The sequence below is a fragment of the Chiloscyllium plagiosum genome, chromosome 23 (assembly GCF_004010195.1).
Source record: "Chiloscyllium plagiosum isolate BGI_BamShark_2017 chromosome 23, ASM401019v2, whole genome shotgun sequence".
Classification (NCBI taxonomy): Eukaryota; Metazoa; Chordata; class Chondrichthyes; order Orectolobiformes; family Hemiscylliidae; genus Chiloscyllium; species Chiloscyllium plagiosum.
Genome location: NC_057732.1, coordinates 39,241,784 through 39,263,313, shown reverse-complemented (window position 1 = coordinate 39,263,313; position 21,530 = coordinate 39,241,784). Strand labels below are relative to the sequence as shown.

General features: G+C 41.7%; 1 protein-coding gene across 2 annotated transcripts in view; it reads right to left on the bottom strand.

Moving 5' to 3' along the window:
* The window catches only part of tspan33a (tetraspanin 33a), a 46,564-nt gene extending 25,262 nt beyond the window's left edge, over positions 1-21,302 (bottom strand). The window contains exon 1 of one of the 2 annotated variants that reach the window (XM_043713984.1): positions 20,950-21,302. In XM_043713984.1, coding sequence (XP_043569919.1) covers positions 20,950-21,039 — 90 coding nt within the window. In that variant the 5' untranslated portion in view covers positions 21,040-21,302. The remainder of the gene's footprint in view (positions 1-20,949) is intronic. The other variant, XM_043713985.1, reaches the window with a different exon arrangement.
* Between the last annotated feature and the right edge of the window lie 228 nt (positions 21,303-21,530).

Here is a 21,530-nt window from a genome sequence, read left to right as displayed (position 1 = left end):
ATCACAACTGAATTGTACCCACCCCATTTATCTGTTTTCAATCTATCCTCAATCCCAAAATATCTGTTAATCTTAATTTTGAAAACATCATGTTCTTGTCAACAACCACACACAGACATTGGGTAACGCAATGACAATATTCCATATGATCAACTCATGACTCCTTAGCTAACATTGACTATTTCCTTTGTAAATCAGTAATACGATTGCAAAAGCTTAAATTTTAAACCCAAAGTTCTTTTAGAAATAAGGAAATGAAACCAGTAGAAAAGTTATGATTCTGGCATAGGTACTTGCCCAAAAAACATCACAGGAACAGTAAGATGAATCTACAAAAAAACCTGGAGCTGAGTATTTGCGTACAACATGTCCCAATCTGGTTAGTCAACACAGCAGTCTGGGTCTCTGTCAGGCACATACAATGACCACTTCTACTGCAAAAGAACAGTTTACCCATAAAAGGTAGCTGTAGCGTCTAAGAAGCTGTCCAAGGTCACTACAAAGAGGAAATGAAAGTGGGGACCGCAAAATCTTTCCTGAGAATCTAATCTGTGTGAAACACCTTGATGAAAGTGGAGTGGGTGCTTTATTCTCACCTTCATGTTTTACCTGCTTTGAGTGTCGAATGGGGCAGTGTTCAGGAGAGCCAGTGCAACCTCTAAATGGTTGCTTACAATGAAAAAATTTGGGACAGCAAATGAAAAAAAAACTGAACTATTCATGTAACTAGAGAAGTAAACAACATGTTTCAAGAGTAGGAATGGAAGTGCTAATCTGCTGATAAATATCCACAAATTAACATACATATAGATAGCCATATATTTCAATCTTTCCCAAAATTTCATATTATGTACCACTTGTCAGTTTTACTGACTTATACATTTAAAATGATTCTATATATTATTCTGCATCTAATCAGTATTGTACCTACCCTCCCTACCTATGTAAGTTACCTCCAGCTCTAAAAACCCTGGAAAACCCAAATGCACTGCCTGAGGCATAGTTACCCTTAGACTAAACCACCACCAGTCATGTCTCTCTCTAATGAGAGGGCAGCATTTGGTCTGTTAGCACAATGGTAGCTTTACTTTTTCTAGTCTCCAGTAGATCCCTTTTTTTTTTGATCCCTCCATATGCGCTTGTAACAAGCGGTCAAGCATCAAAGGTTTGAAACTTCTTCCCCCTACCTCTCTTGACTTCTTCCATTTATGATGCAGCTGAAAACTGACCTCTTTGACCAAATTTTTCATCAGTTATCTTAAATCTCTCATGCAGCTAGATATCAAACCATCTACCCAGTAATGATGTATCAGGATGAATAAAAGAGAAAACACAACTAGTGAAATAAAGAAAAACAAAGGCACACACTATAAACATATTGTTAAAGAATAGAAGGAGAAAGTGGAATATAAAGCATTTTGGAAAGAACTCAAAAACTTCTTTACCCTAAAGAGTGGCAAGAATTTGTAACTTGCTGCTGTGGGAAGTGGTTAAGCCAACAATAGATATATTTCAAGGGAAGCGAAACAAGCAGATGAAAAAGAATGAAATAAATAGTTATGATGTTAGATTGGGAGAAGAAAGGTAGAAGGTATTCGAGTGAACCATGATGTCAGCAATCATTGGTTTGTCCAAAATCTCTTTCCCTGTCAAATGTTCTCTGCATGTAATTAGGAAAGTTCACTTTACAAAAACAGGCTCAGGTGTTTCACAGGGTCATTCAGACTTTGGAAAGAGCATCGAGTTTGTTTCAGAACAGAGATCAGGCAATGGTACTTGCATCACTTCTTAGGCGTTTGAGACTTAGACGCAATACCAGCATCAGAGTAATTGTAAGCACTTTATTTTCACTGTTGGTTTGTAACAAGCACAAAATTCTTAACTCAGGGGTTTTTGCAAAGTGTTACATACACCAAAAGCATATTCATCAGATCTCAGCATTGCTATGTGAGCCACATGGTTCATGGAACATTCTCAGACACCAAAGCCAATACTGCACAGCCAATACAGCAAACTGGACCATAGGATATAATCAAGATTTGAAAGCCAACCTTGGAGCTTCCAAGTTGGTTCACAGAGATGGTGAGAAAGCTCCATTGGCATTGTTCAATGTCAAGTCTCTATCATCAAGCAATTTCAACAATTGAGGAAAACAGTCATGTCTTCAGAACAAGTGAGGGCAGCACAAATACAGTGCCTCGAGTCATCCCATCAACACTACTTTCATATGCAGTATTTGTAATTTGTCTATTCAAACAAGACTTGATCTAATGTCACATTTGGGATAACATCAATCTAGAGAAAACTAGTTTCTTTTTTTCTGAATAGTCATCCATTGAAGTGACAGGGAAATCTATCAATTGGGAAAGCAAAAAGAAATTTCAAAATTACTTTAATGAGGAATGCAAAAGAAAATGAAGTATTCTACAGGCAGCAATTGTAGCTTTGTTGGAAAGATACAGAATGTGAGACTATCTTTTGATTGTGGTGTCTGGCTTGCTTCCTTAGTAACTGAATGACTGTAAATGTTCAAGTAAATACGCACATAGGAGTTGCATTTACTATGTAGTGATGATTTGGAGATGCCGGTGTTGAACTGGGATGTAACAAAGTTAAAAATCACAACACCAGGTTATAGTCCAACAGGTTCACTTGAGAATGTAACCTTTAAAAAAAGTTTTGCGATTTACATATGAAAGAACTGAAACCAACATGCCCATTCTAAAAGATGAGAGACTTAACAATCCAGGTCTTTTTCAATATATAATTTCAGTTACGTCACACTGTAAACTTTTGCTATAAATTCTTACAATCTTATAGTCCACAACCACCTAACGAAGTTACTGCTTCCAAATAAACCTGTTGGACTATAACCTGGTGTTGTGTGATTTTTAAACTTACTATGTTGTATGCAGAGTTTTATAGAAAATGTGTGTATTTCACCAAAATAAACAGTATGAGCACCTTAAAACAAAATGCATTGATTGCAAATCTTGAAGAATTCCTGTGAATGTCAGGGTGCTTTTAAGTATGGTGGCCTTAACTCAGAAATCAATGTGTTGTCTTATGCAGACAGCCTTGATTTGAGAGTTCAGGAAGCATGGTGAATTGAATCAGGCTGAAATGAGAGACAGTGGAACATGCTGGCCATTAGATAGATTTTCCATATTAAGATCAGAAGCAGCAATAGGTGTGCAGAGCTGGGCTGCATCAGAGGACGCTCCTGGCTGGAGGCTGAATTAATTGGATAGAATCTCCCAGTTTTGGTGTAGAGCTTAAAATGTTTCTCAAAAACAATGCTTATTTTCCTTTGGAAAATGTACAACACTCAAACCACATCTGGGCACCACAGCTACATCTGTTTCACAGTCAAAGCTAAGACAATAACTAATGCTTTATGGTAGGAGACAGAGTTGTCGTGGAGGCTTGTTTTTTGGACAAGAGGCCTGTGACCAACAGTAATCCACAGGGATCAGTACTGGGTCTACTTTTGTTTGTAATTTTATATAAATGATTTGGATGAAAATATAGGATGCATTAGTGAGTTTTGAGAAGATTTGTAGCTCAGGTTGAGATTCTGGATGTAGGTTTGCTCGCTGAGCTGGAAGGTTCATTTCCTGATGTTTCATCACCCTACTAGGTAGCATCTTCAATGGGCCTCTGGAGGCTCTAGAAACGTCAGGAAATGAACCTTCCAGCTCAGCGAGCAAACCTACATCCATTTAGGAGGCATGGTTAGTAAGTTTGCAGAGGACACCAAAATTGGTGGCGTGGTAGACAGTGAAGAAAGTTATCGAAGATATTAAGAAATGTTGATCGATTGGGTTAATGGGTAAGGAGTAGCAGATGGAGTTTAATATGAATGAATGTGAGGTATTACATTTTGGTGGCTCATGTGTGGAATTAACTGCCAGACAAGTGGCAGATGCAGGTGCAGTTGCACCATTTAAAAGATATTTGGAAAAGTTCATGAATAAGAAAGGTTTGTAGGGAAATGGGCCAAGCGCATGCAGGTGGGACTAGTTTAGTTTGGGAACATGGTTGGATTGAAAGGTTTGTTTCAATGATGTGTGACTCTGACTTTTTAATGCCCTTCAATGTGTAACAGTTTCCTATGAAAAGTCACAGATCTGAAACATTCTTTTTCAGATCTGAAACATGCAGTGACCATATTTGCTGCATGACCTGTACTTCCAGGATTTTCAATGTGTAATTTTGCATGGTCACTGTTGCAATGGAAGGAAAAGTAGCAGCCAATTTACATATAGTAAGGTGCCACAAACAGTATTATGTTGAATGACCAGACAATCTGCTTTAGGGATCAGCCAAAAAATAAATAGTAGCTCAGATACAGGGAAATCTTCCTATCCTTCAAACCAATGCCACAGTTCGCCTGAGAAGAGAGTCAGGTCCTCATACATCTGAACGACAATACCCGAGACAACAAAACAATGCCCTCAGTACAGCACTGGAGTGTCAGTCTGGATTTTGAACTCAATGCTCTTTTCCATCCAAAAAAAAAAAGAAACGCAGATGCTGGAAATCAGCATCCACACCCCACTCCTTCTCTAGCAAATATACCAAATTTTTCGAAGCCCCATTCAGTTTTGCAGAAGGGTCACTGGAGCAGAAATGTTAAGTTTGCTTTCTCTCCATAAATGCTGCCAGACCTGCTGAGTTTTTCCAGTAATTTATGATTTTGTTCCATTCTATCAAAAGCATGAAGAGACATTTTGAAGGTAAAGCACAGTAATACCTGGAGTAAGAGAAGGAATGGTGCAAAAGCCGGATAGATTTGTTGTGCTTGGAAGTTTCTTCTCACACAAAGATTTATTGTAAACTTCTTTTTAATTCCAGCTTCTTGACCTAATAGGGTATTTGGTTACTAACCTTCATGTCCCTCAAGGATTAATATTTGACACCCTCACCTACATGCCCCTGGGTGGACACCATCCAAAAGCATAGCATCAGTTTCTACACATTCACTAATTCTCCCCAGGTCCCAGTCACCAACCCCTATCTCACTGAACTACCATCTCTACCTCTACATTTTCAGAATGCTCATCTAACATTCAATACTATATGAACACAAATTTCTCCCTAATAAAATACTGGGAAGACCACTAACTTCAGTGCCAACCAGCAACGCCATTAAAGCTACTGTCTCCATCTCTCTCTCTCTCTAGCAAATATCCAAAGCTGAACAAGACGGTTCTCAGCCTGGAGGTCGCAGTTGACCCCAAAATCAGTTTCAGACCATATTTCTACACCAATACATAATATTGCCTAACAGTTTATCTGCTGTTGAAATCCTCCTCCACTGCTTTATTTCTAGTGAGTGGACTACTTTAGTGTATTCGTGGCTGGCTTCTATTCTTCCATAGACTTTTGAGACCATTCAAAACTCTCTCTGCTGCCTATATAATTTGCAGTAAGGCTTGTTTGCCTATCATCCCAGATCTAACTAACTAGGAAGCAACACATGGATTTCAAGTATCATTCTTAGAAACATAAGAACAGCAGTAGGCTATTCAGCCCATCAAATCTGTCCTGCTGTTTTATTCAATCACGGCCCAACGTCTATCATGATATCCCTTAGTCTCAGAAACCTAGCCACTTCCGTCTTGAACCTGCTCAATGATTGAGCTTTCACAGCTCTCTGGCACAGAGGATCCAAATATTTGCCATGGTCTGTGAAGAAATTCCTCCTCGGTCAAGTCTTTTATGATTGACTCCTTATTCTGAGATTATTTATGCCCACTAGTTTTAGGATCAGACAGGTGAAAAGTGTCAACTATATCCACCATATTCAATATTTTGCAGTTTCAAAGAAGTCACCCCTCATTCTTCCAAAATTAATAGAAACATAGAAAACAGGAGCAGGAGAAGGCCATTCAGCTCTTTGTGTATCCTCCACTATTCAATATAATCACGTGCATTCATCCAACTAAGTACCCTGTTCCTGCTTTCTTGTCATGCTCTTTGATCCCCAAGAACTATATCTAACTACTTCGTGAAAACATTCAATGTTTTAGTCTCAAATGCTTTCCTTAGAGAATTCCACAGGCTCATTGCTGAAGAAATTTCTTCTCGGCTCTGTCCAAAATGGCCTACTGCATATCCTTAAACGGAGACCCTGGCTCTGGACTCCCTGGTCATTTGGAACATCCTTCCTGCATTTACCCTATAAAGTCTTGCTAGAATTTAATAGTTTCCATGAGATCCCCTCTCAGTCTGAACTGATCCAATTTCTCTCCATAAGTCAGTCCTGCCTTCCCAAGAATCAGTCTGATAAACCTTAAATGCACTCTCTCCATAGCCAGACACCCTTTCTCAGATAAAGGTGACCAGAAGTACACAATGCTCCAGATGTGGCTTTACCAAGGCCCTGTACAACTGCAGCAAAAGTCTAAGGAATATCGACTCACTCTCCTGGTTCTCTCCTCATAAGATAATTATGCAGAGCTAGGGATTCATCTGGTGAACATCCACTGTACTTCTTCTATGGCAAGCATATTCTTTCCTCAATAAAGGGTAGAAAACCGTACTCAAGACTCCACATCAAGAGTCAAAATATTTTTCGCTTTTGGGGGCGTCAAGATTTTTGAGGGTAAGTTTTAGGTTTTCAGGGGCTACTTTTTTTTTTAAACCCTAAATTTCTCTTAGGTGATGCAGTTATGTTGTAACAATGCCTTCTGGATATGTTGACAGAGGTATTTGGACTCTTATGCAAGCAGAATTAAAATAATTCATTAATATCCTAAAGCACCAAGTCTCTATTAAAAACTTTAAGCCACAGCACAAGGAAAACATTAATTTCATATAGATGCCACGCATTTAAATTGGTACAAATAACAGACAGAAGTTAGAAATTCGGTTTCAAAAAATAACTTCACTTCTATACTGAAAAGGTCATCATTCTGAACACACCTTTCAGACTGGTGAATTTACAGCTAACGAGTTTCCATCCCACTTATACAAAGTTGCAACATTTTAAATGAGCTGTTACAACTATATATAGTGCATCTTAGATCTCAATTGCAGATTTAAATTTAGCAATTGAGAGTGTTCATTACATTAGGGTACTAGATTCCTTCCACCATACCCAATATAGTACTTTTTAAACATACACTGCCCTAAACAGGGGATTCCACATTCATTTGCAAATAATTTATTATTTGCTGATTTGAAGTTTCTTTGGATTTCAGTTGGTTGCGTATTCTTTTGTTGGTAGGTGTAAAACTACTCTTCCCCCTTTACAGTCTCTCTCTCTTAACATCCTTCGCTACATTCATCTCTTTGCAGCCTCCTTCTCCAATCTCTTGAAGCCTCCTTCTCATTCCCAACCCTACCCTCCTCTGGCAGAATGTCCCAACCTGGGACCCAGGAGATGAAACTCCCACACTCAGCAAAAGGCCCTGCATTCTAGCCAATGGTAACTCTAGGCAGATACTTTTCCTCCTAGCTCTCAGCTCCCCTGCTCATGGACCTTGTCTCATCCCACTAGCTAGTGGTTTCCAGCAAACGGGACTCACTAATGACCATATCAATTGCAAGCATGGAAGAAATCCAAGCTGTGGTTAGAGAGGCAGCTCCTCATATTTCTGCACTATGGCGTCAACCTCTAATGGGTCAGGCCTGAGAGTGACTTTTTCGGAGTAATTTGGGGATTCAGGAGCAAATCTGCTCACTACCTCCCATGTGTTCTGAGCGTTGTTCCAGGTGAGGTCTCACTAAGGCTCTATACAACAGTAAGATATCTTTACTTCTGCACATAAAACCTCTGCAATGAAGGCTAATGTATATGGATTTTAGTAAGGCGTTTGATAAGGTTCCCCATGGTAGGCTACTGCAAAAAATACGGAGGTATGGCATTGAGGGTGAGTTGGAGGCTTGGATTAGGAATTGGCTGGCTGGAAGAAGACAGAGTGTGGTAGTTGATGGTAAAGGTTCATCTTGGAGTGCAGTTCCTAGTGGTGTTCCGCAAGGGTCTGTTTTGGGACCATTGCGGTTTGTCATTTTTATAAATGACCTGGAGGAGGGGCTAGAAGGTTGGATGAGCAAGTTTGCGGATGATACGAAAGTCTGAGGAGTTGTTGACAGTGAGGAAGGATGTGTCAGGTTACAGCGGGATATAGATAAGCTGCAGAGCTGGGCAGAAAGGTGGCAAATGGAGTTCAATGTGGGCAAGTGTGAGGTGATTTACTTTGGTATGAGTAACAAAAAGATGGGGTACTGGGCTAATGGTCGGATAGTTGGTAGTGTGGATGAGCAGAGGGATCTTGGTGTCCATGTACACAGATCTCTGAAAGTTGCCACCCAGGTAAATAGTGCGGTGAAGGCATATGGCGTACTGACTTTTATTGGTAGAGGAATTGAGTTCCGGAGTCCTGAGGTCATGTTGCAGTTGTATAAGACTCTGGTGCGGCCGCATCTGGAGTATTGTGCGCAGTTTTGGTCACCATATTATAGGAAGGATGTGGAGGCACTGGAATGGGTGCAGAGGAGGTTTACCAGGATGTTGCCTGGTATGGTAGGAAGATCGCATGAGGAAAGGCTGAGGCACTTGGGGCTGTTTTCATTGGAGAAAAGAAGGTTTAGGGGTGACTTGATAGAGGTGTACAAGATGATTAGGGATTTAGATAGGGTGGACAATGAGAACCTTTTTCCACGTATGGAGTCAGCTATTACGAGGGGGCATAGCTTTATATTAAGGGGTGGTAGGTATAGGACAGATGGTAGGGGTAGATCCTTTACTCAGCGAGTCGTGAGTTCATGGAATGCCCTGCCAGTAGCAGTGGTGGACTCTCCCTCTTTATGGACATTTAAACAGGCATTGGATAGGCATATGGAGGATAGTGGGCTAGTGTAGGTTAGGTGGGCTTGGATCGGCGCAACATCGAGGGCCAAACGGCCTGTACTGCGCTGTATTTTTCTATGTTCTATGTAATGCACCATTTATCTTTTTCATTGCTTGCTGCACCTACATGTTAATTTTAAAATTACTCATGACCAGGACGAGGCCATTTGAATCTATTCTGCCATTCAATTAGGTCAAAATTAACCTGCATTTCAACTCCATCTGGAAAATGGACCAGACATCATACTGTCTAAAAAGGGAAGCATTTTAACAGTTCACACATGGAATAATGGCAGCACTGCCATCCTGCTTGCTTATTCTTGTTCTGCTAAAATTGCCAGGATTCTCTCCTCCAATCATTTGGAAGTTGTCAATAATAACAAGAAGGATGCAACTCAAAAACCTCACTTCTTCAGCAGTACAGTACTTTAGGACGTGGCAAAGTCAGGGAAGATGCAATATCAAGACAAGGTCTTAGTTTGAAGGATCATGTCAAGAAAAGTGTCAGCAAGTTTTCATACTGCAGAATCTCACTACATATGATTAAGGGAAACAAAAATCAGTTTGTTAAATGAAGGATTAAATAGTACCTAAGACATCAATGAAAACTCTTATTTTTTTCTTTCAAATAGCATTAGTAGGTCTTTTACATCAACCAGAAAGGGCAATCCTGTCCTGTACTGGGCTCTGTGTAGTGGCACTTAAATTTAACCATTGGACTGAGAAGTAGGCATGCTACCCACTGAGCAAACACCTGGCATTAAGGTTTGAAGCTTCATTTCCACAGCTTATTAGCATTCAGAAACTCACTGCCCTCTGATCAGCAAACCTTTTGAAAGTGGGTGAATTGTTTGGGATAATAAAAAGGTGCCGTGAGGCAAATCCAAGTTGTTGAATAAAGAAATAATGTTGAGACACACTATGGGAAGGGGCTGTGATTAAAGAATGCCCCCCTCACCACATAAACACCCCCCTTTCTATGCCATCCCCCTCAAAAAGAGAAACAGCCTGACTACATTTCCCTTGCCATTGATCTTTTACTCTACTTACTGGGAATCAGCAGGGATGCTTTCATTTCCAAATGAGCAGGAGAATTAAGCACCATCCATCCATCCTTGCATCTCAAGCAATTAGTGGTCCTGGTTTAAATCAGGAGCTTTCACTTTTTTCTATTCTCAGCACATTGCTGCAATTGGCATGCAATTTCCACTGTGCAATAGCATGGTTTACAGTCTGTACCCTCTTTGTTCACCATCAAGCCTGAATCAGAGTGCATCAACAGGGGGATTTGCAGCAGGATCATTGTGTCTATACTGTTGTGGAGCTCTTAAGGAGTGACATGGATCAGGATCAATTATTAAAACAAAACAAAGTTGTTCAACCTCTAAAATTGAACATAGCTGACCGGCAGGTTCAAAGGCGAGGCAAATGCTGTCCTTTCACTCAGATCCAAATTGGCTGAGATCAAGGTGGCTGTGATACTCACCAGAGTCAAATAGGTCATGAGCATTGACAGGAAGTTCATACTCACAAGATTGCCAGATTTTACAGGGTCTGTCTCACTTGAAGTTTTCTGATCTCCCATTCTCTTCCCTCCCTGACCTGAACCTCTCCAGATCCAAAGTAAGTGGCAGAGTTGAACCAGAGCCTGTCAGTCTATTCACCAGAACCAGTCACTATCAGGAGAGGAGCCAGGAAGTGGTGGAGAGAATGTAATGAAGGATGGAAGAAGCCAGGTCTGAGAGTTCATTCATTCATTCACCTTCTCAATCATCAATCTGGATTAAAAATCATCCTATGGAGAAATCTGCCTGAACATCCTGACATGCAGTCTCAACGATCTGCATTGTTTTGTCCTGTTTGACTAGGAAAAGTTGTGTCCAGTGTACATTGGATCCAAAGCCTCAGATAAGGAACAGCCAAAGATACAAAAATATAGGTAAGCTCTCTTAGTTCCAGACAGCATCAACTGATTAGACAGACATTAATTTTCAGCACTAGGCCTGACATTAGGCTTAGGTGAATGTCAGAGTAGATAACCAGTTCAAAAAGGAGCTAGGGATGATATGTGCTCTTGTTTAGTTTGGACAGGGAGAAGCGCATACTGCTATTTTCAGCATGCTGATACAACTTGTAAACATTGCAAGAAGGGATTTCGACAGTACCCACTATGGATATTAGCAAAATAATAGATGCAGTTTATTTAAATGATCCAATGAATTTAGATGACAGACATCTGAGCTTCCTATCAAATGGGGCAGAATGTCCTCACTATCCTTTTGCACTGTTATAATGGGATCAAGCGTTGGAGGCAGTGGGGTGAGGCAGGGGAGTTAGATTTCACGTGTGCAAGATGAAGCTTATAGATGCTTGGGTATGTGCAAGTATCTGTGTGTTCTCCTGCATAGGACACTATTTTTCAGTCCATGCCTGTGTGAACATGTGCATGGGGATGGGTACAGTAATTGAATTGGGTACTGATGGGCTATGTTTCTTTGGATTACTTACGTAGCTGTCTTTTATCAGTGCAGTTCATCATCAATAACAGGTGTAATCGGTGTCATCATTACATGCTTTCTGGGACAAAAAGCTGACAACCAATTGGAATAAGTTGCTCCATGTTGTTCCCTGTATTTCATGGAAGAGGCCATTCAGTCCATAGAGTCTGTACTGACCCTCGGAAGAGCATCCCACCCAGACCCAAAACCAGAACTAATACCGCTCCCTACGGATGTAAGTTTGCTCGCTGAGCTGAAAGGCTCATTTTCAGAAGTTGTGTCACCATACTAGGTAACATTACTGAGCTTCTGGTCAAGCACTGGTGTTATCACCCACTTTATGTATTTAGGTTACCTAAACATAAATAGAAAGAGAGAGTCATAACACCAGTGCCTCACTAGAGGCCTACTAATGACGTTACCTTGTATGGTGATGAAACATCTGAAAATGAACCTTCCAGTTTAGTGAGCAAACTTACATCCAGAACCTGAGCTACAAATCTTTTCCAAACTCCCCAGCCCCTCCCTATCCTCATAACCCCACATTTATCATGGCTAACCCACCGACCCTGCCACTATGGGCAATTTACTATGGGCAATCCACCTAACCTGCACATCTTTGGACTGTGGGAGGAAACCGGAGCACCTGGAAGAAACCCATGCAGACATGGGGAGTATGTCTGTGTGGGGTTTGCACAGTCACCCAAGGCGGAGATCAAATCCAGGTCCTTGGTACTGTGAGGCAGCAGTGCTCACCACTGAGCCAATGTGCTGCCCTGTTTTTGGTCCAATTTTATTCTCACTTTCACTTGTCTTTCCACCCCAGCTCCCCCAGAGAGAGAGAGAGACACCATTCCTCCTCCAGTCCTGTCTGAGAAGGAAGTACTGTCCCCCGCCCTGCCTCACAGATTTAACAAATGATCCAGGGATATTCAACACAGCTCAGTGAGCCACCCTCAGTAATTGGTTTTAACTGATAAATGGAGTCCATTATAAAACAGGGCAAACCAATATCACTGAACATATTATAAAAACCCATCTAATCAGGATTCAATTCTGCACCATGAAGGGAGGATAGGAAGAGTAAGCCTATAGTAGTTATGTAATAGCTTGTAGTAGGAGCCGTAAACAGTGGGAGGAGGGGAGCATGATATTCTCCATTTACAACAATTTTGGCACAACTGCTACATTTAAAGAAACAGGATAATTGCACTGATGGCCCTGCAGATTCTGGATATGGAACAGGAAGAAAACCATTCAGCAGCTTGAGACGTTCCCTTCATTCAGTTAGATCATGGCTGAACTGTATCTCAACTCCAAGTAACTGTGTTGGTTCTATATATTTCAATGTCCTTACCAAAATTTAAAAAAATCAATCTTGGTTTTAAAATAAATAGCCTAATCTATACAACCCAATCCATATATCCTCTTCACACCCCACCCCCACCTCATCATTCTTGTGAACTCATGCTCCACCCTCTCCAAGGCTCATACTCTCGATGATGTATAATACCCAAATGCATTGCAACATTCTAATAGATGCTAATCAGAGCTTTACATGATTAGCATAACTTCCATGCTTTTGTATTCCAGCCTGTTTCTGGGACAGAAAGCTCTCAACGCAGTTGGAAAAAGTTGCTCCATCTTGTTCCCTGTGTTTCATAGAATCATGGAATCCAGACAGTATCCCTAAGAATGAGGTTCAATGGGTGTCCAGTTTCAGATTGATCCGCAAGTGCCTGTCAATAACTCTAGGTAATTAGAGATACACTGTTATTAAACCCAACACATTCAAATTACTGATCATTCTCTTCCTTCTTCCTTCAACTCCCATTTCATAATACATTGTAATTTCTTTTGCATTTTTGGTGAAAAAAGGCAAAAAAGTAACTTTCTTTTCTTGTAATCTTTGTTTCATTGTTTTCCTCCTCACACTCTAACAATAGTAGAGAAAGGTTGTGCCAACAGATATTCAGTGTCTTTCCCATCACAAAGTGGGGGTGGGTTGGGACATTTGATGCATGTAATCTAAGAGAAATAAACAAATAATGCTGTGAGACTTTGGGAAGAATTACAGGGCTAAGGAGGACAGAAGGGACAAACAGACACTGACATTAGCTAGTCACAATATGGAGAGGTGAGGGGACTTATGAATTTAAAAGAACGGAAAGAATTTCACAAGTGTTTTTCATGATCTCAATATTTCCTAAAGTGCCTTACAGTCAAATATATACACTTGATGTTGCAACTTTGGAAATACCACAGGCAACTTATACCCAAAATTCTACAAACATTTGGGACATTGCAAAGAGGTCAAGGGTAATGACTGATGTGTGGTATCAGGGCATTGGTCACACTAAGCTGTGGAGCCCATGACCATCCAACATTCTTAATGGGACAATGCAGTGCAAACAGATCACACACAAAGGCAAAAAGAACACTGGCAATAGCATGGTCTATCGAAAACTTATTCCATTTTTGTTGAGTTGTTTATTTTGAAAAGCATTGCCTATTAGCTGTTAATATATAGCATACTTACCTGTAAAAACATTCTCTACCCAGTAAAGAAGAGGGACCAAACAAATATATAAAAGCTAACTGGAAGCTTTTGTGACACAGTGATAATGTCCCCGCCCTGAGGCCAGAAGGTTAAGAATCAGACCAGGAGATCCAAGATGGCAGCGACTCACCACGTCTGAGTCTATAGTGCTCCTCCCAAGACCTAGGCAAAGTGGGCTACCCTCCCCCACCACACTCACCAAATCAACTAAAAATAGTTTTTATTTAATGTAATTTGTGGTTTAGTATTAAATTTATACAGTTCAGTCTCCTCTAAAAATGACTAGGGGGAAAGGAGCCCACAGTTCTCAGCAGGCAGGAGACCCTCCCCCACCCTCCCCAGCTGCAGCAGAGGCATCCGCAGCCGCCCCGGGGGACTTACCTACGGTGGCAAGCCTCGCAGAAATAAACTCCAAACTCAATGCTTTCATTGAAGAGTCCCGAAGTCGGTGGAATTCACTCTCGGCCGCGCTCAAAAGCACGGGTGAGACATCAAAGAAATTGAATGCCGAGTCAGAGGGGCGGAGCTAAAGGCCACGACCTCCGAGGCCATTGCAGAATCAGCCGTGGATCAGGTCCGGACTCTCGAGCAGCAAGTCCGGACTTTAGAGAATCACACCGACAACCTCGAGAATCGAGGTCGTCGAAAAAATATTCGTTTGCTGGGCCTTCCCAAACAGGAAGGAGAAGGCCAGCTTATAAGGTTCCTTGAACAGTGGCTTCCGCAGTTATTGAATCTGGAGGCTGGATCAGGCCAGGTAAGGGTGGAATGGGCCTACTGGGTCACAATACGCGGGCCAGGCTCGAACCAGTACCCCCGCCCGTTCCTGTTCCGGCTGCAGAGCTATAAGGTGAGGCAGATGCTTTTGGAAGCCTCCAGAAACCTTGGGAAAGGTCCACAAGCCATGACTCATAAAGGATCCAAGGTTATGTTATTTCAGGACTTTTCCCCAGCTTTGGTTCGAAAGAGGAAGGCGTTTGATGAAGCAAAGAAGTGTTTAAGGGATTTAAACATTCAATACTCCTTGTGCTACCCAGCTACACTACGCTTTAGCCATGAAGGGTCCGTGTTAACTTCAGATCACCGGAGAAGGCCAAGGAACTTTTGGACTCTCAGACAAACTATAAGAGTTAATTGATATTGTTTTGACCTACTCCCACACTGGTCTACCCCCCACCCCCGTTTTTTTTCCTTTCATTATCTTACTAGTTAATATTATCTGCGGGGGGTGGGAAGAAGGGCTTATTTATTCATCCTTTACTTAGCAATTTCCTTTCCCCCCCCCCCTTTAGGCCAGGGGGTCTAGTTAATGTCCTTATCCTATCGTGGGGTGCCTGGGTCAAGGGTGGAGCACTGGTTGGGAGAGGTTATGATGGGTTTTTTGGAAAGGAAGTGATGCCCCTGGGAATAAGGAGGAAGATCTCAATTTAAATACATTTTATACTTTTTTTTACTATTTAGAAATAGATTTTTTTATTATACTGATCTGAATGTACTAAAGAGCTTTTATTTTTGTGAATTTTATATGCTCTATGCCCAGGATGTTTTGGATAAATACGGGTTTTGTTGTGATCTGATGTTAACACATTCCGAGCATGTATATCACTGCTCAATTTATGCGTTATCCGCTGGATTTTTTTCCTCTCTTGAATAATGTAAGAATTTTAATGATATACTCTGGTTAGTTGTAAGTTAGATGAGTAGTTAGTTGAGTTTTGTCTTTTTTTCTCTTGGTATTTCTGTTTTCTTGTTTGATAGATTTTGGTTATCATTTATTTAAGATTTAACTGTATATCAATGTTTATACTTGGGTCTTTTTTTTAAAGTTTTCTTTTGTAAACTTGTGGAAAAAAAAAGAATCAGACCGTTACTTTGTTCTAAGATGCAGCAATCATTGGCAAGACTGGCATTTTCTTTCTATCTCTAATTGTCTCGAGTTGGTGTTGGTGAACTGCTCCAGTCCTCAGTGTGGATAATCTGGCAGTAAGGAGAAAGTGAGGTCTGCAGACGCTGGAGATCAAAGCTGAAACTTTATTGCTGGAACAGCACAGCAGGTCAGGCAGCATCTAGGGAACAGAAGATTCGACGTTTCGGGCACATGCCCTTCTGAAGAAGGGCATGTGCCCGAAATGTCGAATCTTCTGTTCCCTAGATGCTGCCTGACCTGCTGTGCTGTTCCAGCAATAAAGTTTCAGCTTTAATCTGGCAGTAAAACAACTTCCTTCCCTTTCCACACCACCTTTTATCTTTGTAAACAGGATTTTGCTTGTTTCTGTCCCAAAAAACATTGACGGCACCAAATTGCTATTAGTTTTGTAACTCCACAAACAAACTTGTGTTTAATTCCTTAACAAGCCAGTTGGCCTTTGAAGCCAACAGCAAGTGAAAGGCTGGTCCTGTGACATGACAGACAGTACTAAACACTTTGTCCTGACATTCAGAAGCCAATATCTGTCAATTCAAAAGAAATTTGTTTCAACCAGAATTTCTTTTAAGCATACAATGTAAATAACACAGAATTACATTGATGTTTGTAGGATCTATGTGCAAATTATTTGCTGAATTACTGATAGTCAAAAGCTCTCTTCAAAAGTGCTTCAACTGCTGTTAAGGGCTTTGGACATTTGTGATTGTGAAAAGGTGCTGTATAAATGGAAGTTTTTTTTTTACTGTTTAGGAACCTATTAGGTCTACCTATTTTATCCCAAGGCATTTTACACAAAAAAAATGCTTGCAAGTGTATCAATTGTAACATAGCGTTCATTAGCAGAGGGATTGAATTCAAGAGTCGTGAAGTGATGTTACAGCTGTACAGGACTTTGGTTAGGCCACATTTGGAGTACTGTGTGCAGTTCTGGTCGCCTCACTTTAGGAAAGATGTGGAAGCTTTGGAGAGGGTGCAGAGAAGCTTTACCAGGATGTTGCCTGGAATGGAGATAGGTCATACGAGGATAGGTTGAGCGTGCTAGGCCTTTTCTCATTGGAACGGAGAAGGATGAGGGGTGACTTGATAGAGGATTATAATATGATCAGGGGAATAGATAGAGTAGACAATCAGAAACTTTTCCCCCGGGTACAACAGAGTGTTACAAAGGGACATAAATTTAAGGTGAAGGGTGGAAGGTATAGGGGAGATGCCTGGGGTAGGCTTTTTACCCAGAGAGTGGTGGGGGCATGGAATGCGCTGCCCGTGGGAGTGGTAGAGTCAAAATCATTGGCGACCTTTAAGCGGCATTTGGATAGGTACATGGATGGGTACTTAATCTAGGTTAGAAGTTCGGCACAACATCGTGGGCCGAAGGGCCTGTTCTGTGCTGTATTGTTCTATGTTCTATGGAAAACTAGCTTTATATACAGCATTATCTCACAAACAACAAGATGAGCGTGCAGGTTCTTGGCGAGAATACGGAGGGAATGCTCAGCTTATCCTCAAAATAGCACCACAGGATCATTACAATAACTAATAGGCAGTAACTTAACAGCTCGTGAGTTACTGCATTTCCAATAGTGCATGCATACAATATATGTAACTGTAGGCACCAGTAATGAGCAATGTGTGTGTGACCAGAGTGCTTTGGTCAAGACAAAATGAATGTCCAATGGCTGAAGGTACCCTCTGTTCGCCCTGCACATCTAAGTAAAGTACAGTGCTATATCCATAGATCCCAGTATCATACACCTACTACACTGCCCCACAGTACCTCATATTTACAGCATGCTGTTCAAAAGGTTTTCTCTTGACAACACAAATATTAAAACAGGAGAATCTCTAAATGCTGAGTTACTCAGTTCAGTCCACTTTACCTGAGTATTACATGCAGTTACAAATCCCTTCAATGCACTGTGCTTCACAAAATTATTAACAACTGCATAATTTTGCCTTTGGTTATTCTGGTCTACGTTTGGCTGGCTCCCTATCCTCCAGCAGAATGTCCAAATGCTCCACTGCAGCTTTGGTCATTGACTACATCTATACCAACAAGATTATTCCTCACTGTTGAGTCTCCTTTAACATCAACCAACACCCGACTAGCCACAGTCTTTGTCAGATCATTTCTTACCATCTACAGCACTATTCAAGAACCAAAATCTATTCTTCCCTTCTCATTTGCTTCCAGAAAGGAACATTCCCTCTGGGGTGATTTTGTTCATTCTTGTAAAACTCCTGATTCCATGGTAGCAACTGGAGCACCTGCACATTCTGCTACTCCTACATCTGTGCCCCAAAACTTGCATGTGGAAACAGCCTTTCTTCCAATCTAGTATACTTTAGTGACTGTACAAGTTATGATCTTGTTTACTTTAGGAGACTAAACTGATATTTTTATTCTGTTGAACATATTAAAGATCCTGCCTACATATGTAAGTTGTTAGGAACATGTCAAGAATGTTTTACTTTCTTACAAGCCTGAAATTCTGTGTGTCCTACTCTGCTGGAGGATGGGAAGCCAGCCAAACTTAGACCAGAATAACCATAGGCAAAATTCTGCAGTTGTTGATAATTTCCTGAAGCACGGAGTAGTGAAGGGATTTGTAGTTGTATGTAATAATCATCAGGCAAAATGGACTGAACTGATTAACTCGATTCAGTTCCCCACAGGTTAAGACATCCCAGTCCCAGGACACTGCTGACTCAGTATCCGAGGCCCAACAATCGTCGGCTGCTTCAATGACTTCCCATCAATTTCAAGACATTTGCAGATGATTGCACAATGTTCAGTATAATTTGCAACATCTCAGATACTGAAGCTGTCCATGTCAAATTGTAGCATGATCTGGACTATATTCAGACTTGGAGAAGGTGAGGACTGCAGATGCTGGAGATCAGAGTTGAAAAGTGTGGTGCTGGAAAAGCACAACTGGTCAGGCAGCATCCAAGGAGCAGGCGAATTGACTTTGAGCATAAGCCCTTCTTCAGGAATAAGGCTTGTAGACCAAGGAAGCTGAAAGATTTTTTTGTGGGGGGTGGGGGGAGAACTGGGAATGCGATAGGTACTTGGGCAAGTTGGATAAATATTGAAAAAAGTGTGGTGTTGGAAAAGCACAGTAGGCCAGGCAGCATCTGAGGAGCAGCAGAATCAACGTTTCGGGCACAAGCCCTTCTTCAGGAATGAGGCTGGTGTGCCAAGCTCTGGTCTCCAGCATCTGCAGTCCTCACTTTCTCCAAGTTGGATAAGTAGCAAGTAACATTTGTGCCACAACAGCCAGACAACAAATGCTTGTCCATGTTTAAAATGTATAATTTCATGGGCTGTGGGCATCAGTGGCTCACTGAAGATTTATCACCCAGCCCAGCCACCGTCTAACTATCTTCCTCCAAAATCGATGGCCTTACTGTTCTGTGTGTTACCATTAACCAGAGACTAAACCATACCAGCCATATAAACACTGTAGCTGCAAGAGCAGATCAGAGATGGAGAATTCTGTAGTGAGTCACTCATCTAGTCCCCAATGCCTGCACACCACCCGAGTGTGATGGAATACTCTCCACTTGTCTGGATGGGTGCTGTTCTGACAACACTCATGATGCTCAAAACCATCTAGGACAAAGTAGCCTGTTTGATTGGCAGTACATATACAATCCTAAACATTTACCACCTCCATCAGTGACACACAGCGGCATCAACAAGATGAACTGCAGCAACTCCCAAGGCTCCTTTGTTAGCACCTTCCAAATCAGTGACCGGCACCTTCTTGAAGGTCAAGGGCAGCCAGTGCACACAACACCACCACCAGCAGACTCCTCTCCAAGTTGCACACCATACTGACTTTCAAATATATCACTGTTCCTTCACTAACAGGGTTAACATCTTGAAACTTTCTAATGGTGTATCTATTGCAGTTAGGACTGCAGAAGTGCACCACCATCCCACCACATTCTGGACAGTGGCTGGGCTGGGTGATAAATCTTCAGTGAGCCACTGGTGCTCACAGCCCATGAAATTATACATTTTAAACATGGACAAGCATCTGCCAGACTCTGATTGAAAGCCAATTCCCTCTGAATGGCGATGAGAGGTGACAGTCCTGACATATCAACTATGTTTTTCTCTCTGCACATGCTGACTTACTGATTCCCAACATTCCGCTTTTATTCCATATTTCTAGTATCTGCAGTATTTCGCTTTAGTTTTAAGTTGATTGGGCCCAATGTCAGGAGCAAGCTCGCGCATCTCATGGAGTCAAACCGCATCTCTCAGGTAAACAGTTACTAATATTTATTATATAGTTGTTTGTGAATTCTTGCAGCGTGCAATTTGGCCTACAACAGTGACGAGACTTCAGAAAATACTTCATTGGATCGGCGGTACGTAAACACAAGTGTTCCTTAGTCCGGGAGAGATGAAAGGTCAACAGATGGATGTTTGATATTCAATGTAAATAATCACAAGAGCAAGTCAATTTAGTGTCAGGAGTTGAAACTGGGATTCAGATACCAGGGTGTCTGGTAGGGATAAAAATTATTTAACAAACATTGTCTTCGTGGGACGGTGGAAAAGTCATTAACGCTTTGATGCAATGAACTAGTGAGGGAACAGTTTGGAGAGTTAGCTGCTTTAACTACTGAGAATCCGGTCTTCATTCAATTCGAAGAGAAAAAAAGAGAACGTTTACGAAGAAGTCTGTGGTTTTACAATGTCTGGGGGAGGGGTAATGGGAAATCCCAGAAAGCTGGCAACATTCTGCACGTGGGTTAATGATTAATACTTATTTTTTTTAACACAAAGAAAAACCGTAGGGGACCTCCAGCTTTTTTTTAAAAAAATCCATCCTTGAATACTGGTGCGAGGAAATCCCCGGGTGGTTGGCCTGACAATGTTTAGAATGAAATGGAGGGGGATCAGAAACACGAAACGCCTGTGTTGCTTCAGCTAGTCTCTGGTTGAGCATGCTTGGACTAAGAAGGAGGACGGGTTGCCTAGCTGCAAGTTTGCTGCCATTTAAGAAAAAAAAGAGCACAGAGACTGAGGCGGCAGAAAACAAGAGATGAATCAAAACGAGTTTAAACGCGAGATAGTGGAGTCACTTACCCAGAACAGCATGTTAAATAAAAATAGTAAATATTTAACCACGGGGTTGACGAAGGTGAAATCTTCTCCCTGCGTCCGAGTTCGAGCCATGGTGAATTAGGATCCCCCTGGATTTAAGGTGCAATTGTTTGGAAACTGAATCGGAAAAGGTCCCGCAGCAGAAATTAATTTGCATTAAAGCAGCATCTTCCGATTGCACCGAGTGTCGGACAGGCTCAAGATCAAATTCACTTGCGCTCCTCAGCGGTGATTTTTTACTTTCATAAAGGCGCAGGATTAAATTCCTGGCTAGTGTCGCATCCACTATCCCCACAAACTGGTGAAGCGGCGCTGTGAAGCAACCGAACTTGGAGAGAACCGCAAGCGGCCCCGCCTCTTGCCGCACCCCCTCACCACCGGGATCCGCCTTCTGCACTATCCCATTGGATCGGCCGCGCCAATACGTGCTTCCCATTAGCTCGTAGAAAGTGCCCATCAAAGCGCGTAACAATAGGCGGGTACGTTTTGGCCAGCAGGTTAGGTTGTTCTTCACCTGTTTTCCCACCACAGCGTGACCTCATTCAGATAGTTACAGGTGGGGA